This window comes from Helicoverpa armigera, chromosome 25, assembly GCF_030705265.1.
Source record: "Helicoverpa armigera isolate CAAS_96S chromosome 25, ASM3070526v1, whole genome shotgun sequence".
Classification (NCBI taxonomy): Eukaryota; Metazoa; Arthropoda; class Insecta; order Lepidoptera; family Noctuidae; genus Helicoverpa; species Helicoverpa armigera.
The window spans coordinates 2,760,850-2,777,882 of record NC_087144.1 but is presented as its reverse complement, the minus strand read 5'-3'; the positions used below and the strand labels follow the sequence as shown (position 1 = coordinate 2,777,882).

The window sequence follows — 17,033 nt, the reverse complement described above, 5'->3', positions numbered from 1 at the left end:
GTAAAAATAAATACACAGAAAAACATTGAAAATACACCACTCTTTAATAAATAACAACATTTGGATAACTGACAATATTTGTTTGTACTTTGTACTTCTAACTTTGGCACAATTTACGTAAAGGGAAAGTTCTGTCCTAGTTAGACTAAGATCAGTTGCACTCGTTTATAACAATTCAAAGGCTGGGACTATTTTATTTACATAGTTATTTATATACATAGTTACGTATTTACTGTCTACTTGTTTGTCTCTAGACAGTCATTGGTCCTGCAAATTCTCAATATTGGGTCAACATACAACGTATGCTAAGTTTTAAAGCAAAGCTTGGTCAAACTTGACAATTGCACAATTTTCCCAAAATATGATAATATAAATTATGTATAAAAAAGTGGAATGTTCTTTTATAAATTTTAGGAGCCTCATGACATCAGTTGTTCCTTCAATCATTTCCTACAGTAGGAGACCTCTGGTGTATTGGATAAGATCCAGTTGAGTAGTGCTGTGACCCTGGTGTTGACTCCTGGACCTGATGCACAGGAACTGCCGAAGCTGATGATGCCCACGTTGAAGAGTAGACCTGTGGCTGGGTCTGTGTAGAGGACGGGACCACCGGAGTCGTCCTGAGGGATGCAAAGTATTGACACATTAATTATCATGCTATATGTATTATAAAGGCGAAAGTTTTCGAGTATGTTGCAGACGGGTGATGAAAGGATTATGATGAAACTTGACAATAAATAGTAGGTACCTATACATAACAAAATAACACATAGGATCATTTTTATCTGGATGCGGTGAGCAATTCTTTCAGAAGGCAGAAGTCATTCATAATTTGTGCTACTATAGAGTGAATTTTCATGGGATAACATCGATTTACATTGTCATCTCATTCTGCGATCGTCTTGTTGGCCGATACGGTCATAACCATTTTTTAAGCATACTTTTTTTAGCATTTGTCTTCGGAGGGACTCGTGGCTAAGTAACACGGGTCGATCATCACGGACTGTCCTTGGATGGTTATCTATCTTGACATGATGAATTGGTCCGTATTTCGGGAAGCACGTTAACCCCTTGTATGTGCGCGGATCCACATGAGACACTATTGATTTTCTATTGTTCTCTAATTAGCGGCATGCAAGCAGTTAAATTAGAATATCATTTCGATTCTAAGCTTGTTTCTCACCTGGCAGGCGTCTTTGCCGGGCGTGTATGTGCACATCTGTCTGTCTGTCACTTGGATCTGACTCCTGCAGGCGCTCTGGCTGATGACGTCAACGTCTGCCTTCAGCAACACGTTGGACTTCGGCCCGCCGAAGAATTTCGTGCCCCAACCTGGAATATGCAAAAATGTTGTAACTATAGACTACCTACGTACTGGTGCTGGAAGTAATAAGTAATGGGAGTTTCTGAGGGTAATACAAGGGTAGTAAGACTCCGCCCACAATTTTGTAAACAAAAGACGGTACACATCGATCAGCGTGAATCCATAGTTCGCAATTTGTTTTTATTTACTAGAGCGAGTAGACCAGGATAAATAATTGTGTGAGTACACCGTACCGGTGGAATCTCCCTTAGAAATAAACTAGACTATGAAACGTAGCGCTTTGCTATCTGTTAAATGGAATAGAATAGCGTATATGGAGAGAAATAGGGGGAAAATAAAATTCCTCTTCTAAGATAAGTGGAAGTGGACAATTTCCAAAAGACACAAGTATAACAGTTTGTAGTAAAGAATAAATACCCAGAATAGTGACTCTTCGTCCAGCGAAGTCAGTGTTAAACTTGAAGGGTAAGCACGCTGGTCCGACATATTCACTGAACTCGATCCTACTCGCTGATCTCAATATGGCGATGTCATAATCGTAGTTAGACCTGTAATAGGTAAAATATTAATCATGATTTATTGCCGTTCCCAGAATCCTATTTATTCTTCGATTTACTTACTAGAGATAGCAATATGATATTACTTGGCTTTTTTTAACGACGTCAAAATTCATCAAATGAACCCTCCCGCTGTGGGTTAGCAGCGATGAGGGAGTGTCAGACTCTTACTGACTAAAAACCGTCGTGTTCCGTCGTAGGCCTTTTATGTACCAGGGCCGCGGTAACTCTTTCGAACAATCCCGCAGCCCCAGGAGGTACTTGTAAAGGGCTTACGTCAACATCCTATCTCTATCAAGCAAAAAACAGCTTGACAGATTTTTATTGGGAATGATCGTTAGGTAATCCCAACTATCTTGTAATTAATAATCTAGAATTACCTAAGTAATAGAAAAATACATAAGATAAGAACAAAAGAAAATTGAAAAACATTATGAAATATATGTATATGTAGATGGCTGATAATTAATATATTTTTCATCCCACCATCTCGGAAAGACTAGTTTTACCCTTTGATATCTGAGCGCAAAAGTCGTTTTTATCCTCTAGCTAGAGCGGCAAAGTGATTTGAATTTAGAACATGGTGTGCAATACTCCATTTGTGACAATCTTGATAAGACTTTTCAAATAAATACATATTAAACAAATAAAATACTACTTAAAATAATTATTCAATTAATTAAGTAATTTTTATTATTGTTTTAACATAGATTTTTAACCTCGTTTCATTTTTAAACTGAGTTATCAAATAAATGAACTTTAATAGGCACTTCTTTTTAATTTGATACTCAGATGTGCGCGCCATTCTGTTATTTTACATTTAGTAATTTCCTCGATGAGGTGGGATGAAAAGTTACGTGTTGCACTCGAGTGCAAAGATTTTTCACCTTGTGCTCTTTTGATTCCCTCGCTATCGCTCAGGATTCTAATTATTGAAACACTCGCTACGCTCGTGTTTCAATTTTAGAATCCTTCGCTTGCTCGGTCATCAAAATTGAGCACGCGGTTAAAAAGCAACTTTGCACTCTTGTATAACAAATAACTATAAATTCATTTTACTAGGTCTTAAATCAAATTGGATAGATTGATATCTGTAGTTATCTGAAAACCTGAAACGGTGGGTTTTTTAGTGTTCAAAGTCCTTTATAAAGAGTAGGTAGTTATTGTCACATACCGACAACGAGATAAGCTTCATTCTAAGACTGACTCCGAAGGTCCCGGCTGACATTGAACATCCTTGACAGTCGTTACGGATAGTCAGAAGCCAGTAAGTCTGACACCAGTCTAACCAAGGGGTATTGGGTTGCCCGGGTAACTGGGTTGAGGAGGTCAGATAGTCGCTTTTTGTAAAGCACTGGTACTCAGCTGAATCCTGTTAGATTGGAAGCCGACCCCAACTAAGTTGGGAAATGGGCTCGGAGGATGAAGACTTACTCCGTAAACTGAGGATGTATGAGGAACTGCTCTATACGATATGCTCTGGTGGCTGGGGAGTCGCCTGTAAAAAATTGGTTTGGTTAGATTTTCACGAAAACTGTGATATTAGTATTTTTTTAAGCGGCAAGAATGACGGAAGAAGAAATAATTATTGAACGAGATATGGTTCCGAAAAAATTAAATTGACACAACTGTCCTGGGCCTTCTTAACTTTGCCGTCGGAAAAATCAAGCCAAATAATTTACATTTCTGAATAAACCTGCTAAGAAAGAAAGAAGGGAAAGCATATAACACAAGAAAAACACACAATAACAATAAAAGTAGTATACGTGCTTCCTACCTATTGTGACATCGTGCTCTCCCACGACTAAAGCGAAGTTGGAAACCAACTGGCCGTTGATGCAATGTGCAGCAGAAAGGACATATCTGTCAGATATTATGACTCCGCCGCACTTGATCTCCGAGATCCTCATGTCAGCGATAGCAACCATCATTGGGTACTCGTTCACGCCTGTTTCATTACCTCCTACTATACGGAGCTGGGTACGGAGCGGGTATGAAAGAAGATAATGTTAATACGTTTAAAGAAAGTAAAGAGTCGTCAGTACATAAAATGAAAGTCATGATGGTTAAAGCACAGTCCTCTGAAGTTCGAGTGCGGGTTAGATTTCCGATCAGACAACGCCCAACGTAATTTAAAAGTATGTTTCGTAACGATGACTAAGAAGGTAAAATGTGAAGTAAAACATCTTGAAGAAACCTGGATTAATCAAAGTCTGGAATCGCCGCTACGCCTTAGTGAATAAAAAAGGTGAAGGAAAGCATCTTGAGCAAACGTGGACTTTAAAGTTACGAATCGCTCAGTGCTGAGGTGTCGTGGTGATTAATACTCATTCATTCTATGTAGTATGAGAAGAAGCCTGTGTCCTGCAGTGGGGCAAAAAAAAGCTGACGTTGAAGTCTTCAATGAAATTGTCTTATAGTGCAAGCGAAGCCAGTCACAAGCCAGAAATAAGTACCTAAGTATAAAGCATATTTTTCTATAATCGATTTAGTGGTTCTGGATTTATAATATTAGTAAGGATGTATTTTCGTATGATTAATATATATTCATTAAGTTTTGTCTAGTATACAGCTTGTGAATGTCCATAATAGGCATATATCATATGCATGCATGTATAAATACTCAAGTATATCATCAGTATACTTCATGTACCTATTTAGTATATCTTTATTTATATGTATCATGCATAGTGTTAATGTACAAACAAATAAATAAAATAGCGTCTTGCTCACTTTATGTTTTCTTGCTTTCTCAAGTTCGTTGATCATCGATTTTTTTTCTAGTTTTTCAACTTGTGAAGGCGAGAATTCAAGCGTCCCGTTCTCTGTGCTAGCTAAAGCGTGTGCGAGGGGTGAAAAGCGCCAAAAGCGATGCCTCTGCAGGATGATTACCATATTAAATAGGCACTTTCACAATCACTATTTTCCTCTAAGGTTAATGCATGGTACGGTCAATAACAAAAGTCCATGAACACAATCAAAATTGAAAAAGAAAATCTTTCATTAAGTAACTAAAGTAAAGTAAATTAGTAGCGGATTTTACACAGTTTTTCTGCGCGACAATGTTCAACAACACTCGATTATGCTTAGCGTGTAAAAAGTCCAAAAATAGTATATACTTATGGAACAAAATAATCTGACAGAGCTTTCAATATCTGTTAGCTTATTTGGTTACATAAACTTTATTCAACGACTTTAATCATTCAAGTTGTGCATTTGAGGACTATTTATTTATATTATTTTGTGGACATATTACTGACCGTATTTTACCGCACACGTTTTGACGTTCACTGAAACTTCACAAAGCAATCATTAAAATATGTACATATTTAACCATCATATCAGAGCATATCCCTTATAAAGCCTTAACACCGAGTGCACTATATGATAGTCACCTGTCTCCGAACGCCACAGCTGCAAGTATTCGGAGTACTTGATGCTTGTGCAGTCAACTGGCATCTGAATCTACCTCCTGAACTTGACCGGCTTGTAATCAGACCTGGAACATTGTGGAAACATAGGAATCCGTGCTGAATGGTAAAGCATAGATCAGTGTCATTCAAACCACTTACTTAGAACAAATGCAATGATCTGAATACATTTATATGTATTGTATACATATACAACATGTAACTTAATTAACGCACATCCTGAAATTAGTTTCTTCAGAATCGTTTACTGAATCGATTTATATCATCTATACTAATATTATAAAGCTGTAGAGTTTTGTTTGTTTGTTTGTTTGTTTGAACGCGCTAATCTCAGGAACTACTGGTCCGATTTGAAAATTTCTTTCAGTGTTAGATAGCCCATTTATCGAGGAAGGCTATAGGCTACTTTTTATCCCGGTACGGGAAGTAGTTCCCACGGGATGCGGGTGAAACCGCTGGCAGAAGCTAGGTAATTTTTTATCCCAAAAATAATTAAAACTACGGAAATTATTGTCATATTAACCCTGTACAGTCAAAACAAATTCAAATAGACCGTAACTCAAAGTAATAAGACTTCGTGTATTGTCGGCTTTTTCCGTAATTTCGTTATGTTGTGTCGAGTCGAGTGCGTTGCGTGCGTAGTATGACCAAAAAGTTCTCCAAGAATTGGTATAACTAATTTAGTAAATAACAATGCATATACATGTTAAAATAAAAATTCAGTGTATGTATTATGATTATAACATAATATTCTAATTAGGGTGTTTGAGGGTGTGCGTTAATTACGTTACATGTTGTACAGTAGGTCGCCAAACTGAACAGTTGGAACAGTGACTTAAGCACGTCTAACAAGGTTAAAAATGTACAGCCAAGTTACAAACTTGAATACTAAAAATCGACAAAAATTTCCTCCCCATCGCTCCGGATTAGGAACGTGCCCAAGAGGCTGGCAACATTGCCGTGCCTCGTTCAATTGCAATACTTAGATATCTTACGTCTAATATGGTTTAGAAGATTCAATCAAGAGTCCAAGTTCACCAAATAATATCAACATAAGGGTTCTTAAAACCACTTTTTACTATGAATTAAACTTTAAACGTGTTCAACTTTAAAATAAACACTTGTTTAAAGTAAAGCGGTCGTTTACTACTTCTTAGGTATGTTACTTGGGCCTTATAAAATGGTATTAACGCATTGACACCGGAATATAGGGCATACCTAGTGAAATGTTACTAACATAGATTTAAGTTAAAACGCCTCTCACGCGAGCGATCCGTACTATTAACGAAATCCAGAACAATATAGACATTTTCTCGTGTCAGTTCAGTGAACTCGCAAGGATGATTTTGTTCATATTATGTTATAAACTAGATTAGGACTATAGTACATACTTTTGTTTTTTATTGTTTAATTTTATTATTTTATTGTATTGTTTTATTTTTTTTTGGTGTAAATATTTTGTGTTTTTAACCACCCGAATGCCAAAAAGGGTTATGTTTTTTTTTTATTTTTGTAAGTAGTTAAATAAGTGCCTCGCTAACGCATTAGATTGAACCTATCTGTAATGTTAGTGATAAGGTTGAGAAATAAATAAATAAATAAAGTTTTTCTTTACTTACAGATATACAGCCTTACTTATAAAAATCAACAAATCATCTTCTAAGCATTGTTTTACCTAATTACTACTTAAAGCTTTAAGTAGTGATTGAATTATTTTGACCTATAAACGTTGCTTAAGCATGTCTTAAGTAATGAACAGATAATGCCATAAAATCATACTAATTTCTCAACACTACCGCAATGTTGGTAGCTTAAAAAAATATTTGTCATCAAAACGTTGTGTAATGGCAACAATGGCATCCGTAAAATATAAAATTAAAAAGTTGAGCTGTCAATAAACCGGAAATGAAAAATCAGCTGGTACGAATCCAGCCATTTTGCTAATTAGCGGGTTAAACAAGGGTGTGAGGCTACTTAATTTGACAGCTCATTTAAGACATTGCTAAGAAAATGATTTAGTTTAGCCACGTTTATAAGTAAGATTTTTTCTTAAACACCCCTTAAGTATAACTTATTATTTAATTCACGTTTATAAGTAAGACTGTTTGTATTTAACATATACATATACATGGTGTGTCGTTCATAATCACATTAAATCCTATCGCATACTTTATGATATTCTATGGCGAATTGTAAAAAAAATCACCTAATCCATTCAGTGGTTTAACCACAGGAGTCATTTTTCGTTTTTATCATCATGTGTAAAGCAGAGATAAAGTTAGGAGTATCGAATGTTTTGATCAGTTGACAGCTGTCAGTTTTCAAAGGAGACTTTCAGTTGTTTGTAATGACTGACTTTTATATGGTGTTCTAATTTTCGCACACTTTTACAGCCTTACTTATAAAAATCAACAAATCATCTTCTAAGCATTGTTTTAAGTAATTACTACTTAAAGCCTTAAGTAGTGATTGAAATATTTTGACCTATAAACGTTGCTTAAGCATGTCTTAAGTAATGAACAGATAATGTCATAAAAACATACTAATTTCTCAACACTACGGGAATGTTGGTAGCTTAAAAAAATATTTGTCATCAATACGTTATGTAATGGCAACAATGGCATCCGTAAAATATAAAATTAAAAAGTTGAGCTGTCAATAAACCGGAAATGAAAAATCAGCTGGTAAGAATCCAGCCATTTTGATAATTAGCGGGTTAAACAAGGGTGTGAGGCTACTTAATTTGACAGCTCATTTAAGACATTGCTAAGAAAATGATTTATTTCAGCCACGTTTATAAGTAAGATTTTTTCTTAAACATCTCTTAAGTATAACTTATTATTTTATAAGTAAGGCTGATAATCTATTTACTTTGTTTGAAAAATTCATTTTTTTATTTTTACGTATTTTTATTTTTTATTTTTTGTTAATCGACATATGTTAACCAGTATATTAACGCATTTCATTTAATGTGATTGTGAACGATATACACCCGATATATGTTAGTTTTTAAGATCATGGTCATCTATGGGCCATTGATACCTGAGAATAAAGTTTTCTTTTTTTTTTATAAACTTACCAATACTGATCGTTTGGCCAGTAGAGATGGCGGTGAGTGACCCTCTGCCGCAGTACGTGTCGGCTGCGTTGAGCTGAGGGTCTCCCGAGCGTGATACCAGCAGTCGATCCACCGAACATGATGGTGACTGGAAAGTAACACCCCAATTATATCTATACTAATATTATAAAGCTGAAGAGTTTGTTTGTTTTAACGCGCTCAAGAACTACTGGTCCGATTTGAAAAAAAATTCAGTGTTGTACTTATAGTCCATTTATCGGCTTAAAGGTAGAATTCCGTGGATAGCGGCTACGACAGCCGCGCGCGGCTTACGACAGTCGTCGGCCGCGCGCGACAATAGTCAACATATGAAAATGTATGGCGCCGCTGCCGAGGCTCGCGACAGTCGCGCGCGGCCGACGAATTTCGTGAGCCGCGCGCGGCCGTATGCATCTCAACATGGTCTAGCGCTTAACCCGGCGGGAGTGTGGTGGGGTGTAGCATACCCCACCACTGGTTTACCAAGGTATATTTTTTTAACTGGTAACAACTAGATTTCGGGGCTTCGTGTAGCTGGAGGTAAGAGGTTGCAGGAGAGGATAGTGGCATGATCTCGGTATTACGCCGGTTGGTGATTGGAGTGCAAGTGCGGAAACGTGCGTGGGGTAGGTCACACCCCGCCACATAGTTCGCGTATTGTTTTCATATTTTGTATATGTATGTATTTTTACATGTATACTTATATTTTTTATACTTTTTGAATAAAAATGGCACTGGAGGCAGATGAAAAATGTATAAGAAGCATTATTGATGAAGTTTTAGCCGAATCTTTAGATGAATCAAGTTCTACCGAAGAATTTGATCATTGCAGTGAGCATGAGCTTGAATCTGACACGCAAGCAGTGTATGATGGCCTTGAAGCGATTAGCAGCGAGTGGGAATGGGATGAAGAGGATGTCCGGATTGTCCTCGGAAAAAAGATCGGAAGACAAAACATGTCTGTGCAAGCTGCAGGAAATCACTGTGCCTAGAACATGCAATATTTTCTTGCAAAAATTGTGATGACGGCGAGGCCTCTGACTAAGATATTCCATTTGAGTCCATTAGTTTTTTTATTTTTTAATTGAAAGAAGATCTATTTTTTTGTTAATTTAGAAGTTTTTATTTTGTTTTAATCATTATGGTTGATTATATGAATATTTTATTAGAGGACATAAATTTTTGTCACCAAAAACTTCTCAAATTGTTCAACTGCTAAGTACGTAATAAAAGTTTAAACAATATGTATTAATTTGATTATTTTTTTATTATAGGGATTCCCATTCATAATACTTAGTAATAATTTTGTACAATTTTGGAGAAATACTTAGTTAAAAAACGTTTTGTTCCGTGGGGTATGTTACACCCCACCACATACTCTATGTAATCTTTGCGCACCACACTCCCGCCGGGTTAATAACATCTATAGAATTTTAGTAAAACCAGAATTGAATTGTTTTTTATTTAGTCGGCAAAACTTCCGTTTGTTTTCATTACAATACAAATGCTTTTGAATCAGTATTTGGTAGTATCCTTCATCATTTCTACTTTTTAAAGATAGGGTAGATTGGTAATCTATTTTCATAATACAGCCACAGCAACACGTCATCCTCTTCTTCTTCAAGGATATCAATTAGCACTTCGACTAGAGGGAACGGACGAACAAAATCTACTAATTTCAACACAATGCCGCGCGCGGCTTACGAAATTCGTCGGCCGCGCGCGACTGTCGCGAGCCTCGGCAGCGGTGCCATACATTTTCATAGGTTGACTATTGTCGCGCGCGGCCGACGACTGTCGTAAGCCGCGCGCGGCTGCGTCAGCCGCGACCCACGGAATTCTACCATAAGGCTACTTTTTATCCGGGTTCGTGCAGAGGTTCCCACGGGATGGGGGTGGAACCGCTGGCAGAAGCTAGTAGATTGATAGAAAACCAAACGGCGTGGAAGAGGATTTTGTTTCGCAAAGAATTTTTGTGGTGAAGTTTCAACTATGGGTAAGAAATCACGTAGGTAATTTCCACTCGGGTTTTAATCACGATTCATAAAATACGTATCACACTGACCGTAATTTTTGTTCGAAAACTCTTGCGGAAATTCACCTAGGGTTAAAGTAAACGTAAAATATGAAAATGAAGTTTCAAATCAATGAATGACGATGGTCATAGGAAATTACTTAATAGAAAAATCGTAGGCAGGAATGTTTCTATTGATCTATTTCTTCTATTTTCCACTACTACTCAGTCGAAAATGCCAAAGCGTTCTTATAATGAAAATACCTAAATATGTTACCTAAAATAAATTATGTTACCTGAGGTAATTCGATGGCCGGACACTCGAGCCTACAGTTGTACCCTTGAGGACAGGTGGCTATCCACCTACATTGCTGTCCAGGCGTGTAGGATCCTGGGTAGTTTGGACTGTTCACATAGTAGACTGTACCCACATTTACCTGAAAACAAAATCTTATTAAATTGGGGTGTACTTGAAACCAGACTATGTCGAACAAAAACCATCAAAATATTGATGTAGTTAAATTAATTATCAATAAATTAGGCTTTTTTATCTCTTTCACCGTCATTTGCACAAAGCTCCATGAAAGTTAAAGCTTAATCTTTCTTTTTCAACAAGATAAAAAGTGTCAGAAATAGATTTAATGAAGCTTTAACTCTAATGGAGCTTTGTGCGACTCACGGTCAAAGAGAAAGGTAAGCGTAGGATGACTGTAGCAGCGCTTTCATACAAGCCAATTTTCCGCTCGATTCTTTCGGAGATAAGTAATCTATTGCGCGGTATCAGTTGTCAATTATTTTCACTTCCAAAAGCGCTTTGTTTTTAAATAGCTATAAAAAGTCTTCTAAAAGTTAAGCACACTTACTTGTTGATAAAAGTCACAATTCGCATCTTGAGCCGTTGAGTAGTTCACTAACCATAGCAATAGAACTAATTTGAAATTCATCACTGAAAGAAAAAAATATCCCATACTCAATCGTAAAATTAACGACACCCTTTCACCTCATATTTAATACTCCAATTTTCTACACTTTACTAATTGATAATATCATGATACAGTTCTTCAATAGCAACCAGTGTCTATAATTACAGGTAATTTTGCTACAATGTTGACCACTAAACTCAGTAAAAAGTATACTAACTGAAAAGGGGCAAGTGATCTCAAAAAATCTTCAGAAAAAAAAATCCTTAATGATGGTGCATTATTAATGAATAAATGATGAAATAAACAATATAAGAGCTAAATATACAGACCTAATATCATGGCACTGCCTATTTTAGCCCCCGGTAGTGTCCAACTAATTCAATGTCTCACAACTCACGACTTACATTACCGTGGCTTTTCTCTTATTAATATCATTATTATTCCGGAATTAGCATATTAATTGTGCTGTATAACAACTGAACAAATTGTCATTATAATATTGTCTCGTACCTATATATAGAAATAATACATGTTATTTGCTTGCGTCCATGTTGGTTTGTGCGTCTTACGCTCATGAGAAGTCAGGAATGTTCGCACAGATGCGTATGTATCTAAGTATTTTAAGATCATATTGTTTCCGAATACAAAACAGCCCAAGATCGAGATATTTAGCGTTATTTGGAAAAGATTTTCATCTACGTACAACAGTGGATGCGAAAAACAGAGATAGGTATATATAAAGACAACTACTGCCCAAGACATCAACTACATGGCAATTCTCAGCGTTGCATAGGCAATAGAATATACGAAGGAATTATAGGGCACAGACTGTAATACCAACAGAGACTTCTTCCTCTTGAAACAAATTTTGACAAAAGGCTCTGTGAAAAGTTATTGGGAAAACCGATACTCAAATTCCTTATACATTTTTAATAGCAGATTATTATCGAAGATTAATACATATATAAAGATAAAACTGAAAAACAATCCTCTTACCTACCTAGGTATTTATCCGAGTGTTTGTCTGTAACCAAAGATCGGGAACTATAATGTCGGCTTGCTTCTAGAGCTAGTTATAGCAGATAGAAAGATAATCGCTTTCGATAAATAATGTTATTCTATTGATAACTTTGATTAGGCATTTCGTTTCTATAGGATTTTTTATACAGCGTGGTATAAAGAAGACGAAAAGCAAATCACATAAATCTGCGTACTGCAGAGATGAATCTTCACATTTACGATATGCAACCTCTGAATCGATTGGGTTTGGGCTGATTAGGCCAAAAATCTGCTACCGAAGTAGATATTTGAATGTTGCAAAAGCTATGTAAATACGTTGGTGAAAAATATAGTACCCAATTCAAATAAAACAATGATTAAATCATGTCACAACAACATGTTTATTTATATGGAGTGAGATCAATATTGAAACCCTTCAAACAGCCTTTGTCAATCATACAATAACTCCTGAAATAAATAAGCGATTTTCCTCATTTATATCGATTACCAAAATACCAATTTTCGACTCGAATCGAATTGATTTTTGTGTTTTCCGTAACATACGAACACCTGTGGAAACACTCCACAAACACATACGTTGTATGACGCTATCAAAAATATTAACTAAATACAGTAACTTGGTAGTATTTTCTACGAAATAGCAAATGTTTTCATGAAAAAAGACGTACTGTTTTATTTGAAAGGTCAACGAATCCTTCATAAAAGCATTCCATTCAGTTACTTATACAAGAACAGTTAGTTCCAATATACAAGAAAGTAGGTATTTGTTTTGCTTACGAAGAGTAACGTGTAGAGGTAAATTCTAAAAGTTTTTCATACTATATTAGCTGTTCCCGTGATTTCACCGGCATTCTAGAGAACCTCTTCCTGCATCCGTATAAAGCAGAGTCTATGTTACTCGGCGCTAGTGCCTTTCTTCCAGAAGTGTCCTTTACAACAGTGAAAGAATGTTTCAAATAAGTTTAGTAGTTTCGGAGCCTTTAGCCTATTTTTTTTATATTTCATCAGAGAGCACGTCAATGTCGGTCCTGCGCCTGATCTCTTTCCGGTCGTGTCGGATTACCGTCCCATCGGACTATGAGAGTGAAGGAATAGTGAGTGCACTTGTGTCTGCGCAAATGCTCGTGCACTATAATATGTCCTGCGCAGCTGGCCGATCTCCTTATATAAGAACAGCCGCCGTAGCCGAAATCGGCCGTGGACACCATTGTTATTATCAATTTAATTATCATACTATATATGAACCCGCATTGAGCAAGCGTGGTGATTAACGCTCAATCCTTCTCCATGTGAGAGGAGGCCTGTGCCCAGCAGTGGGACGATAAAAAGGCTGTAACATATGAAGCGGGAAAATGAAAGCACTCGGCTTCAGCCGAAAAGGCAGTTGAACATATTATGAACCACCTGTATACCTTATCTAATCAGTTGATCTATTATCTTGACCTTAATGATGGCCCTATCTCAGCGAATTATTAATATTGTAATCTATTTGTTTGTCCCGAAATTAGTTATTAATATTGTCTAGTGTGCGGGCTAGAACAAAGGCTTTGAACTATTGTAGTAGCCGCCTAATTACTTAGTAACTTCTAGAATACCTAATACCTAATATTAAATAAAGGGATAATACAAAGATTTTCATGTTTCTTGGTCGTAGAATTATTTGCTCACTTTCAATAGAATGCTCATTTGAGTTCATTATCTAAGTGGTTTAAAAAAATTAACAAAAATATTTAATTTTTTTGTTTAGTAGGTTTTATCATACAAGGGGAATTTGGGTTCTTATTATTTATATCAATAGTAATCAATTCAAAATCAATGTACGCGAAACCGGCGAACATTCATAGTCTTATTCCGTTAATTAAGGAAAATGCCCGATAGCAAACTGAAACAGTTGACTTCATATCAGGTGTTTATTAGTATTAAGTCATATTTTATTTTTGTTGTTGGCACACTCATGATGAAATAAATGGTCATGACTACTATGTCCTACAGATGTGTATAGCGATATAAACATAAACAGTATTGGTTGAAAACAGTTTTGAAAAGTATCTTACAAACGGATTATGAAAAGGATCTTATATCTTACAAAAACAGTACTTTATTAAATCAAAAATAGTTCTCAATCAATTGATAATAAAAATTGAAAATTGATGATAAAAATGAAGAGATTTGTTTTCAACTTCTACTGGAAATAAAAACACTACGATACTTTTGCGTAGTCCGTAGCAAATCGGCTACGTTTCGTAGCAATTTTCTTTCTAGACCTCTACTACGCTTCGTAGTACTTATTACTTAAAATTACTCGAATCGTTTCCTACAGTATTCAGTCGTTACTGGTAATAAGAGAAAAGCCATCGACGTTAAACTATGCAATTATTATGACCACAAATACTGACAAATGATTTCTCTTCGAACCAGATATATCGACAGCAGCCGATTGAAAAAATGTAAAGTCGGTACAATTTCTGAGTTTATCATGAGCAGACAAATCTCTTTTGCTCTTTTTCGCTTCGAGCTTTTTTGCATAAAATCATTAATCCAAAAGGCTTGCTTGACTGTTTGAGGCCCCTATCTTTCTTTCAAAAATGCATTCGTAAAATAAATGGAATAAAAATACATACCTGCTGTAAATTCAGTATACATGATTATAGTCTTAACGTATATTAAAGTTATTAATAAATTAAATAAAAATAAATAAATTATTTAAACCTAATTTCCTATATCACATTTCACTAACAAACACAATTCATATTAATTTTACTTTTTCCAAAATATTTTTTCAGTCACAATTTTTTTGTTTTTCAGTTTATTTTCAAAGACGTTTGTTTACGTCTGTAGTAAGATATAGTTTTAAATGAATTTGTCTATACTGATGCACATATGTAAATGGGCAGTAAAATGAACGCTGATAAGGAGACACGATCCGGCCTGAAGGTTTCAGGTGATAACGATATATTTATACAACTATTCAAATAATGCAGGCATTTTTTTGTATGTTTGTTATGAAGATTATTTAGGTTTATGTTGGTTTTTAATTAAAATTTTAATGCATTATCTAATTTTAGAGTTATGGGTTAATTAGGCAATTCTAGTATGGAGGCCTCGTAAATAAGGCCTCATAAATCGGTAACAAGCTGCTTCATTTGCAGGTGGAAGACGTATATTAGGAATTCGTACAGATAGAAAAGTTCTAAGTATCAAGTCTAACAACCCACCTTGGTTCTTCCATCCTTACTTATAATAAAAACTGCATCAGCTACCATATCTGCATTACAGCTTAAGCTAGCTAAAAGAATCCCACAATCCGTTGCTCATCCTCCATGGTACACACTGGAACGATTTTCATTTGTACAACGGATCAGCATGGCGATGCAACGAGGTAATGCTGCCAGCCTCTTGGACAAGCTCCCAGTCGACAGCGATGGGCACGAATTTTTAATGCTATTTTTTAATAGGATAGCTTTTTAACTTTATTGTAAATAGATAAACATCATTTTAGACCATACCTATACATTTTATGTCACAAACCTTGTGTATGGCTTCTATGAATCTATGTCTGTACTCATTTACCTAAGTATTGTTCTATTTTATCGTGACAGTCTGACAGACAAACATACAAACACTTTCGCAATTATTATATAAGCAAGGATTCTCATCTCGGCTCAATTAATGCAGTAGGCACTCCACATATCTGAAACCTTGATGATAAGAGTAAAAACAAATGAATGCGTGCGCACATCGCGCGTCGTGTGTTTTCCAAAGATTTTGGATTCCCCTTGACCAAATTACTTATGGGACCTTGTTGAAGTTTTGCCTAATTTTCAGGTAAACTGAAGGCATTTCCTGGTGACTTTCAGTTTTATGGTAAAGGAAATAGGAAAACCGAAACACTTATTATATAATACGGAAATAGTTAGACTTGCCTATAATATTTCTCACCCGATTCGATTCCCGGTATGGTCAACATTTGTATGATGAAAATTGTATGTAAATACCCTATATGTAGTTTATCAGTTGTGTTAACACCTACAACACAAGCTAATCAATAATTTACTTTATCCTAATATGACTTACCTATAGACATTGATAATAATCATTTGACTTTTTGGATAGGTATAAAGTAATGCACCTGTGATGTCTGTGTTTTAACAGATGTTCAAAATATCGGTAAATATTTTGTTCGCCACGACAGATTAACATACCTAAACTTTTTTAGGTCATTTTATTACTGTGGGAAATCATCAAATAACCCCTCCCGCGGGTGCAGCGTGAGGGAGTATCAGACTCTTACTGACTAAAACCCACCATGTTCCTTCTAAAGCCCTTTATGTACCACGTCCGCGGTAACTAACAATCCCGTAGCCCTTCAGATTTTAAGTTAAAAGTTAAACAAAACAAATGTCTAAAGTATTGAACACGTTTATTTCTCAATAATTATTAAATTATTATAAACATAATTCTCTACACTACTTACAACACTATATTACAGTAAATTAACACAATAATATCAATTTTAATAATAAAGTACATATCTCATATCTTCGTTTGCACAGGACTCGCTAAGAAAAATATTATTTTCATCCCACCATCTCGGAAAGAGTAGTTTTACCCTTTGATATCTGAGCGCAAAAGCCGTTTTTATCCTCTAGAGCGGCAAAGTGATTTGA

At 35.7% G+C, this 17,033-nt stretch overlaps 1 protein-coding gene across 3 annotated transcripts; it reads right to left on the bottom strand.

Annotated features, from left to right (window-relative positions):
• Nucleotides 1–21: 21 nt before the first annotated feature.
• LOC110381726 (venom serine protease 34) lies at nucleotides 22–15,124 on the bottom strand. Of its 3 annotated transcripts, none has more exons than XM_064041523.1 (11): nucleotides 14,988–15,124; nucleotides 11,287–11,369; nucleotides 10,720–10,860; nucleotides 8,392–8,518; nucleotides 5,277–5,380; nucleotides 4,615–4,758; nucleotides 3,659–3,857; nucleotides 3,316–3,379; nucleotides 1,742–1,872; nucleotides 1,184–1,332; nucleotides 22–620 (listed from the first exon to the last, which is right to left on the bottom strand). In XM_064041523.1, exons 1-11 carry the CDS (start codon nucleotides 15,007–15,009, stop codon nucleotides 444–446), a joined length of 1,341 nt encoding a protein of 446 aa, XP_063897593.1. In that variant the 5' UTR covers nucleotides 15,010–15,124; the 3' UTR covers nucleotides 22–443. The 3 variants fall into 3 exon arrangements, with proteins under 3 accessions (XP_063897593.1, XP_063897594.1, XP_063897595.1); XM_064041524.1 differs by lacking the exon at nucleotides 14,988–15,124 and adding an exon at nucleotides 11,676–11,818; XM_064041525.1 differs by lacking the exon at nucleotides 4,615–4,758 and having other exon boundaries at nucleotides 14,988–15,120.
• Nucleotides 15,125–17,033: the final 1,909 nt, after the last annotated feature.

What these genes read in the sequence shown, in the direction of transcription:
- LOC110381726 (XM_064041523.1), bottom strand. Translation starts at nt 15,009, where the DNA reads ATGTATACTGAATTTACAGCAG. An exon ending in GTATACTGAATTTACAGCAG is followed by an intron (nt 11,370 to 14,987) that starts GTATGTATTTTT and finishes TTTTTCTTTCAG; the next exon opens with TGATGAATTTCAAATTAGTT. An exon ending in AGAGCACGATGTCACAATAG is followed by an intron (nt 3,380 to 3,658) that starts GTAGGAAGCACG and finishes AATTTTTTACAG; the next exon opens with GCGACTCCCCAGCCACCAGA.